This window comes from Centruroides sculpturatus, unplaced genomic scaffold, assembly GCF_000671375.1.
Source record: "Centruroides sculpturatus isolate CEXI.00-Female unplaced genomic scaffold, Cexi_2.0 scaffold424, whole genome shotgun sequence".
NCBI lineage: Eukaryota > Metazoa > Arthropoda > Arachnida > Scorpiones > Buthidae > Centruroides > Centruroides sculpturatus.
The window spans coordinates 123,320-134,218 of record NW_019384695.1 but is presented as its reverse complement, the minus strand read 5'-3'; the positions used below and the strand labels follow the sequence as shown (position 1 = coordinate 134,218).

Sequence of the window (10,899 nt, the reverse complement as noted above, 5' to 3'; positions counted from 1 at the left end):
TCGGCGAGATATGTTTTCTTCTGAAAAAGAGGATTAATGCTGATATCTGCTATTAAACATCTTTTGAAGAAGTGGAATGATGCCAGAACAACGGTCTTAGAATGGCATCCAAACCAGGTTGAGGTTAATAGGCTTAGGGATCTCTACAATTACAATGCTATTAATTACTTCTGAAAAATCCTGAAGAAGAGAGAAAAGCAATCAACATTAGACAGATTCTTTAACCCCCACAAACGAAAAAAACATGACTAATAAAAATGCAAGACTGTGTATATATGTATTTTTATTATTACATATAAATAAACATAGTAAGAAAGTATATATTTTTTTATTTTTGGGGGTCTCCAGAATGAATTAATCAAATTTCCATAAAAACCTATGGTAAATCGATAATCGGTTAACGAACAATTTGGATAGCAAACAAAGTCTTGGAACGGATTATGTTCATCAACCGATCATCCACTGTATTAAAATTAAAATATCAATTTTTTTTCAGTTTTCAACTGTTATAAAATCATCAATTTTTAAAGCAGTATAACAAATAGATTTTTAGTATAAAATCAAGAGTATATCAACATTCAGAATATTTATTTGGATACTTTTTAAATCAGTATATTTTTTATATTTTTGTGCTTTTGACATTTTTATACCATATACAATGAAAGAAGGTAGCATAAAACACATTAAGATATTGACTAATAACTGCTGGAAATGTTGGTTAAAAATTAGAACAAAAAATATATCACAGTAATTTTTCTGTTTAAGAAAAGGATGCCATATTTTTTCTTGTCAAGAAGGACTTAAAATATAAAGATGATTATTTTCTCAAAATACTAAAAATGTAAAATCTTCCTTTATAAAAAATAATATAAAATAAAAACTATCTTTTCCAAAAATAATTTTGTAATATAAATTATGTAATTATTTTTTAAAAAATAATATGAAATAAGAAGAACTTCATTTAAAATAAATTCTGCATGAAAAGAATTTTAAATACTGTAACATTAAATGACACTGTCATTTTTTTCACACAAGTATCTATTTTGTGAAAGGAAAAACACTTTAAAATCCTAATAGATTATTATATCTTTACAAAAAAAATCTGCAAATATATTTAATTAAAAATCACGTTATAAAGTTTAGCTATTAAGAAAATTTTTAAAAATGTATTTAGTTATTTTCTATACCTTTCAGTAGTTTGACAAACTTGTTTATTATTATAAAATATCTTAAAATATATTTTTCTTTTTGAAACTTCATTTCTTCTTGCTTGTTCTAATCTGAAAGTGAATTAATATTTTAATGACTTATTTCGTTTCTATTTTTAAGAGCAAATCATTAATTAATTAACCAAATAAAATACTGCTTAAAATATCATTGTTTCCCATTCTTCACCCAAGCTTGCCAAATATTTAAAATTTTTTTAAAACTATACATTCTATTTTTAGAAAATCTTTAAACATATGAAATAATCAATACAGATATTAGTTAGTTAACTTATTAAATAATATTTTAAAATATTAGAGAACATAGAATTTATTCCAAGAGTGACATGTTCTTTTTATTGTAACTTTTGCAATATTAAAAAAGAAATATTATAGCATACTGAATAATACAACTCAAGATAAAAAAGAACATAACTTCCTGTAACAAAGAGGAGAAAAAATACTAACAAGTGTTAGTTACATGCCTACTCTTGCTGTATTATACAAAAATATTTTCAAAAATTTAAATGAATAAATGTTGTATATGTAATTCTTTAATATGTAGATACAAATATGTTTTAGAAATAAATAATCGATGTTAATATTTGTTACTTTTTGATATTAATAGTGAAAATTAATCATGCATGTTTATTTCTAAAAACCCTTTTTTTCATTGTTTAAAAACTTAAACAATGAAAATAGCTGACTCTATATTTTTATAATAAATTGTTAAATATAAAAAATGACAAAACATATTAATTTAAACATAATAATTAAAAAACATTATAAGAATAATTTATAAAATATCAAATATTCATTGATTGAATCGTCATACAAGTTTTACAATAAGTCTGTATCAGTTACATTTGAGACATTTTCACATATAAATTATAATTTGTGGGACTTGGTAGAAAAATAGCATATCCTCCAAAGCTACATATAAACTAATCATTACAGTAATAAATTTGAATTTGTGTATCATTAATCCATCTTCTTAGAAACTTTCACAGTTCAGTCATGTCTCACAAGCTGTACACTCTTATTAATAAAACATTGCATATTGAAGTGCTGGCAAGTACAAATTCTCTTTTTTCTTGAAAAAAGAGAATTTTTTCCTAATATGGACTACACCATTTTTCCACCAAACCCTTCATTTGATAATTAAACAAAAACAAAAATCATACATTGATGTTTATTACCTTATTTTTCAATGTGACCATTTTTGTTGCAACACATTGGTGTCATTGGTTGGTAGCTTCTGGTGTCAATGGGTAGCTTCTGGATTCCCTGTAAGAAGTCATCTTTCGGCTGCAGATGTACCCATTCTTAGTTTTGATTATTTCTTCATTAGATGTAAGCTTCTTTCCACCTAAAATTCTTTGAACAGTCCAAATAGGTGGAAGTCCAATGAGGCAAGATTGCGACTATATGGAGAATGGGAAAGAAGAGTACAGAATTTTAATTTCTGAATTGTTGCTATGGTGTGATATGCAGATGGGCATTGTCCTACAAGAAGCAGACAGAAGATTAACTTTTTCCTCTTGTTTTGAAAAGCTGTTTTCACTGGTTCTGCCAAGAAGTTTGAGTGATTGTTTGCATTTATTGTCTGCTGCTCTGTATACCCAATTCTCATCCATTTACCTCCTATCAAGAAGTAATTGAAGCTATTCAAGAAAATGTCTGCAGCCAAAAGACTTCTTATGGGGAATCTGGAAGCTGTCCATTGATGGCACGAATGTACTACAAAAGAGAGGACTACATTGAAAAATATGGTAATTAACATTAATGTAAGATTTTAGTTTTTTGTTTGAATTTTATTTGAATACATCTTATAAATTATAAAAAAATTATATTCACTTAAAAGTGATATATCTTAAATAAAACTTCTAAAAAATTCTGTTTGGAATTTTATCAATAAAATATTATATATAATTTTTATGCAGTTACATATGTTTGTAAGAAGAGGAAAACATCTAAACAAAGAAATTCATCTTTGCTAATCTTTTATATCTTTGAAATTCATAGGAGGAAAAAATCATTCATTAAAAAATTAAATATATTTATTGTTTATATAAGCTTAGAACTGAAACTAAAAGTTATGACATGAACATTTTTTATTCCCAATGAAATTAATAGAGAAAGACTCAAACAATTAAATATTTTTATATGTTGATTCTACATTAAATTTAAAAAGCAAAAACATTCATTTAATCATTTTGCTATGGTATTTTATTATAATCAAAAATGTTTATTATACTCATTCTCATATATAAAATATCTAAAACACATTAATTAAGATTATATTAAAAATACATATACAATAATTTAAATGAAAATAGCATTTTTTAACTAAATAAATGTCAAAAGAAAAATGTCTTTTTGTCATTGAAATATTTTATATTTTATGAAATTATTTTTAATAGTAGATACATATTTTCAGCCTAAAAATCTACTTTTCTGACAGAATCTTAATTTAAATCATAAGACTATACAATTAAGATTAAGACATTTACATATGAAACACTTTTTATGTTTATCATATAAAAGCATTATGTAACTTTATTTAAATTTTTAGCTGGGTTAATATGAAATTTTGCAGAATGTTGTTTGAATTAAACAATACTGGAATATAACCATTTATGCAATTCTAAATACTTTCCATTAAAAACTGAAAATAAATTGATGTTTTGGTTACATAATGTGAGGATCTGAGGGCTATTCTCTTGTAAAATTTTAACGAAAAACGTATTAATTTAGAAATTCATCCATTCCCACAGCAATTAGAAAACAAATGAGCAGGTGTTCATTTTAACAGTAAACAACTAAGACAATTGTGTTAAAGAGAGGGTTTTCACAACAATCCCTTCCCCATCACATTGACCAGACAATGGTTCAGAAATATATTAAACAATCCATCGCTAATCATGAGAAAGTTGTTAGTTAATGAGGTCCACCAGGAGAATCTAAAACCAAACAAAAGAAACAGGAGACCTATGAGTCAATTTGTTTGAACTTCCTTGTCCGGTGATGACACATTTGCAGGTGTCACCACTGCCAACAAGTGGTCACGAGACCAAATTTCCATGCTAGATGGGTATATAACGGGCAGACATACTTAGGAAACGACCATAGGGAGGTGTCTCACCATATAGTCCTCAAAGGATCGTCCTTATAAATTTTATGCTATATGCAAATATCTTTCCAAGCCTTGACCAATATTCTATCACCAGATACGACAGAGGTATGATAATTAACTACTTGATGTAAACTCTCTTTCGATGACCTAGATTTAGGATAGAGTCAGTAGATATAGAATTTTAGATGTAAGCTTATACTACCCCTATAACTAACTGTTTATATATCAGCTTTATTGTTTTATTAAAGTTTTTGTTTTGTTAACCTGTTGACCTGTCATTCTTGGACTAACGGATACGTTCTCAACTTATCCATTGTGCTCTCCACTCAACAGTCAAATCAATCCTCCTACTCAACATTTGTTTACAATTCACGAGTCAGGATGCGACCTTTTAACTCTCCTAACTGGTGTCAGGTCCTGACGTCAGAAGAATCTTGCAATCCCGACGACAATTTATTGAATAATCATCCTGTGACAAAGTGAGTGGGTCTTGCAATTCAACAACTAGAGAGCTAACCCTCACCCATATTCTCACAATAATTTATTAAATATAGTAATGTCTGCTTATAACAAACATATATAGATTGTCAAAAATGGTTCATTATAACTGATGTTTGTTATACACAGCTTAATTTTTGAAAACTAAAGTTTAATGTCAGTCAAAGATAAAATTGTATATTACAACATAGGAAGTATCAAAGAACATATTTACATAAAGAAGTCCATTTAGTTGATTTTTGTTAGTTACATAATGTTTTGTTATGATAGTCACATATCATTTTTTTTTTTTTACTATATTTTAGTTATAATTTATATTTTGTAGAATTTTTTACAATATACTAGTCTTTATTTTCATGTTTTTGTCTGTCAAACCCCTCTCTTTGTTTTGTCTTACTAGTTTATTGCCTAAAGGAATAAGGAATAAATACAACAGGAGTGGAAGTGAAGGATATATATGAGGTACAGTCAAAAAGTTCTGGGACTGATGAACATGTGGCCAATTGTGGTGCCACATGTTAAACTTGCGTGAACTAGGATGTGTACTAGACAACATTATTTAGTTTCCTGCCAAACTTTCTGCCATTATCATTTGTAGTTTTTGTTTCTTGCTATTTATATTAGATCCATGTTCTTGTCGATTTGTGATTTTCATTGCTTTTAAAAATGAATTCTTTTAAGGAATAGCATGCGTGTGTGAAATTTTGTTTCAAACTTGGGCAAGGCTGCAACAGAAAAGAAAGTGATTGCAGGAGACAAAACATAGATTTATGGCTCTAACCCTGAGACCATACAACATTTGACTCAGTAGAAAAATCATGGCTCACTCAAACCAAAGAAAGCATGCCAATCTCAAGAGCATGCTCATTGTTTTTTCTTTGATAGAAAAAGAATTATTCTTTGAGAATTTGTTACACAATGCCAAACTGTGAATCAAAAGTTTTATATGGATGTTTTGAGGCACCTGCATAAAAATGTCAGATGAAAAAGACCAGATCTTTGGAAAGCTCAGAACTGGTTGTTGCTTCATGACAACACCTCAACTCACAGAGCTATCTCTGTTTGATAAGTTTCTCACCAAAAATAAAATAGTCATGGATCCCTGACCTTCTTATTCACCAGACTTAGCACCATATGACTTTTTTCTATTTCCATGGCTGAAAAAAGTAATGAAAAGACAGTGATTTGAGAATATTGATGACATTGAAACAGAATCATTGCAAGTGCTTAACAATGTCACAAAAAAAAGTTCCAGGAGTGTTTTGAAATCTTTGGAGTGCTGGAGTGCTGGAATCTTTGTATAGCTGCAGAAGGAACTTATTTTGAAGATGACAACTCTCAATAAATTAACATATATGTCAGACATTTTTTATTGGACCAGTTCCCCAACTTTTTGACTGTACCTCATATTACATATAGAGGAATCAAAGGAATAATGTGTGTGCTGGACAAAGGCTTGAGATCATATTTGACAGATTAGGAGAAAGGATATAACATAGGACTTGATCTTGATAGCTTAAAGAGTAGTGAAACAATAAGAAAATAAAAAAATTATAAATTTTGAGTATTCACCAACAGCACTTCAATCAGCCAATACTGTGCTGTTCTTAACTTACTGATAAGTGAGCAAGATTCCCTGAAATTGTACAGACCCTCTCCCACCATTTGGGTTTTTAGAAATACTTCTTTCCACTTAACTTTCCTTCTTTCCTCCCTTTTTTATTTCTATTCTCTTACATATAATTAGTTTAAGTTAGGCTAAATTAGGGATTACATTATCACAACTGAACAAGAAATTGTCAAGTCCCTCCATCTGTTGTATCCAAAGAAAATTTTGAATTCCAATAACTATGATTTTTTTGGATGAATGCTAAATAAATATTGTTGCAATAATCAATTTGTATTGAAAAACTTTTGAGACATGATCATAAATAAATCATTGTCAAACAATGATGTTGACTCTTATTTGGTCCCCTCATTATCCAGAACAAAAATAACTCATCTGATATTATACATTCCCATCTTAGTAAAAAACTGTTTAAAATATTTTTTCAAGTTTTAGGTGTTTGTACAAACTCTCATATAATAACAGTATTCTGTATAACTTTGAAAACAGATATTATCAGTATGTCAACATCATCATCATAAGCTTTATCGTTATCTTCTTTTCATTCTCACAAATTCTATTATTTTTAAAGGCATTGAAGCTACAATATCATTATCAGTCAAAAGTTCCCTATAACAAGTGTCATCAATCCAGACATATTCTTCAAAACTGAATTCCAAAAATGTGCCTGGTAACTGCAGAGGGAGCACATCTTAAACATTTTTTTTTTTTTAATCATTTGTTCACACTCCTCTTCAAAAGTTTATTAATTATAGCACCATTCAGTAAAGACTACCTTTAGAAAATGTGATTTTCTAAAGCTAGTCTTTACTGAATGAAGGTATAATAAGCCTAGAAATAAAGAAAAGCTGATATAGCACTTACAAATTTAATTTCATCATATGCTGATTTTCTGAGCATTATAGCATTTGAATTACCAAATATGAAACTGGTATAATTCTGTCTTTCTCCTTCCAAATAGTAGCAATTGTTGGTTTACTCATATCCACTTCTTCACACACTTCATTCTGCTTTACACCATTTTCTAACCATTTAATAATCCCATATTTAGTCTGTAATGTAAATGACATATTTCTGTTTAGATTGATAAGTGCCTACTGTTGCAATATGTCACAAACTACAGCCAGGGATATATGTACTGTACATAGCAATTCTGACTTAGTGACTGGTGAGATTTGATATGACAATATTTTTTATAATCAACATCAGTAAACAAAATCTTTTCTAACCAATCAAAATGTGAAATTTAAAATTTGTAATGGTTTAGAGTTTTGAAATTCAAGTTTGAATTTCGTAAAGATATCAATATGTTTTTAGGAAAATAAACCCCACAGTACTAGGTACTTTCTGAACATTTTGCAGACATTCTAGCACAGGTCTGCATACCCAAGGGTCCTTGGACCCCAATTTGGAAAATGTTGCTCTAAATTACTAATAAATACTTGTACTTTTTAATTAATAAATAAAATAGCGGTAGAAATTTTAAAATTGCTTAATACTGACTTAATTAAGATTAAAAATTGTAACTTAAAGCTTAATTGCACATAGCATTTAGTTTGATTTAATACTTAAATTTTCTGCTGTCTGTAAAAAATGAGAAAAGAAAAAATTAATAAGCTTTAAATTGCATGATTATGATTAAATTTCCAAACATCTCTAACATGCATCAAAATTGCTTTCAATATTCAACTGAATAGAAATACTTTGAAATAAAACATTTATAAACATAATAAGACAAAACTAATTAATTCCAATATTGTTCTTAATTTTATACAGTAAAACTTGGTAAACTGGAATCACACAGTACCAAATCATATTTTCCCTTTAGAGAGATTTCTATTTTAAACAGATTTTAGTATTTTTTCTTTTTTTATCTTTAAATTACATGCGATAAATATCACATAGTTATATTCATTTTTTACAGTAAAATAATTTTTACATATGCAAAAAATTTTATTACTAAGCTTAATCCCAATTGGACAGAGAATCTTTGTTAGAATTAATTCAATTAATCCAAAGTGATTCCAACTGAAGATAGAAGTATTCAAATGCAAGAATTGAGAACTATTCAAAATAGTTCTAAATAGTTCAAAATAGTTGTTTCCAGGAACTTTTACTAGGTATTTGAATACTTCTCATATATGATCCTCATAAGCTCACACAATAGTGATTAAGCCAATTCAAGTATTGTTCTGCAGTTGGAAATTCTAATTGCACTTAGTAATACAAAGACCAATATTAAGTGATCTGGTTTCTCAAGAAATTTTAAAATTAATCATTACTTCAATTTCTAATTATCAACATGCTAATCAACTTGTTTTCAAATACCCATTACTAGTTAGTTATTAACTACTCCATATAAGGCATTAGGAGTGCTATATCACCTTATTTGTTATTTTAACAAATTACATTTGTAGTTTATTTTCAAGAATTTGGTTTTTGGAAACTCATTCAATTCTTGAAAATTTGTGAAAGTATTTTCAATTCTGCCTATGGTTAATTCTAACAAAGACTGTCCATTTGGCTCCTCGTCATATGACTTTCATTTCTCTGACAAGGTAAGGTTCAAAATTGTTCTTGGAACATAGTTTGTCATGCTCTGCAGTGACTGTTATACCTGGAAGTGATTTTACTTATTTGTCTACAAGTAGAATCATAATTTTCCATTTCATCCAGATTAAGTTACATTCTTCATATGCAAAAACCTCTTCTATTTCATGATGGACAGGTTCTTGGCTTATAATAAAATTTAATACAAAATACCGTCCCATTTCAAAGGATATTTTCCACTTAGAGAAGTTACCATTTTGGACAGGTTTTACTGTATTATTTTATTTCTTTTTAAATCATATATAATTATATGAATATAATATAAATAAATAGAAAAAAATAATAATAAAGAAAATAAATAAATATATATACCCTTTGGGATAAAGATACTCCCTTATCAGTTAAAAGATATCCATTATAACTTTTAACTAATTCTACTAATCTCGCAACCAGAACATGTTCTTTACTGAATAATGAATGATGATTAAACGAAATGCTGCAAATGTCAATATCGAGTTGGTGCCAAATCTCGGGATTTTTATGTCTGTCAAAAAGCCAATTTTCTTTATTTTCAACTATTGCCTAAGAAATAAATAATTCTAAATAAATTGAGTTTATTAATAAGTATTAATTACATCTATATTATACTATTTAGTATTTATATTAATATTGAATAATTAGGGTTTAAAATATCTCAATCAAATAATTTAACTTTGTAAATTGTTTAAGTGAATTTATAAAACAATTATTTAAACTTGTTAATTTATTTTTAATTATCCAAGTGTTTTTATCAAGAAAATCTTAAATATATTTTTACTCATATTCTAATTAAATTTTTATTACTATACAATCTTAACTAACATTAAACATTTTAAATTATTATTATTATTATTAAAGTTCTTATTCATACTTTTCTGTAAGTTGATTCCAAGTTTTCATTTTGCTTGATTAGTGGCAAAGGCCTACTAGGGACTTTTTTACATGGATCTGGTTGCATTGTTATTTTACCATTATCTCCAAACCATTTTTTATCCTTAAAAACAGAACAAAAATTATTAACATAAAACTAAAAAAAATTAGTTGAAGTATTTTTAATAAACATACTTGCTGTTTTAAAAATCTATTTTCCAATTTTCTAATATTATGTGATGTAATACTGGGATATTTTCCTACATAGAGTCCTTCATCTTCAATATCACGAGGCTTTTTTCCTTCAGTTATTTTTGCATCTGTAGGAACTATATAAAATAGTCAATATTACATATTTATTATTAATTAAGTAAACTAAAATTGATCTCAGAATTAAATCGATTCTTGAATAAAAAATAAGAGACTAAACTTGAAGCATGATTCCAGATTATTAAAAGAGACTAAACTGTTTATGGAAATTTTTGTATAACAATTTAAAATTAATATTGATTAAATATATTAATGTGTCCAAATAATCAATGACAAAACATGTATAGAAATGCAGGAAGCTCATGGAATCACTTGAATATTTCTAATTATATATTTTAAATAAAAATTAAGTTTTTAATGTTAAAATTTTTAGAAAAAGTTTATATATGTTACCAGCAAAGTAGGAAATAAATACAAATATATGCTTTGCCTAGGCATTCAATTGAATGCTGTACAAACAGTAGATCTGTACAGATTTCAATATTCTCTACTTATTTCAATTCTAAAGTTTGTATATTATATAATAAAAACTTATTATATTTTTTAATTTGTGATTTTATTCTGTGCTTAGTTAAAAATTGTTTATTTATTTTCTGAAAGTCTGCTTACAAATGAGAAAAAATATAATGCTAAGTTGATGATAATTTAAATACTGTTCAATTTAAAATTTATTTTTTGCATTTTTGAGTCTTGAAAATAAGCAT

At 27.1% G+C, this 10,899-nt stretch overlaps 1 protein-coding gene across 1 annotated transcript in view; it reads right to left on the bottom strand.

The window, feature by feature from the left end:
* The window catches only part of LOC111627413 (coiled-coil and C2 domain-containing protein 2A-like), a 50,083-nt gene that overhangs the window by 36,888 nt on the left and 2,296 nt on the right, over positions 1–10,899 (bottom strand). Inside the window, exons 2-4 of the mRNA XM_023370981.1 lie at positions 10,121–10,254; positions 9,927–10,049; positions 9,389–9,598 (exon numbers count right to left, since the gene is read on the bottom strand). Of these exons, the coding sequence (XP_023226749.1) occupies positions 9,389–9,598; positions 9,927–10,049; positions 10,121–10,254 (467 nt within the window). The remainder of the gene's footprint in view (positions 1–9,388; positions 9,599–9,926; positions 10,050–10,120; positions 10,255–10,899) is intronic.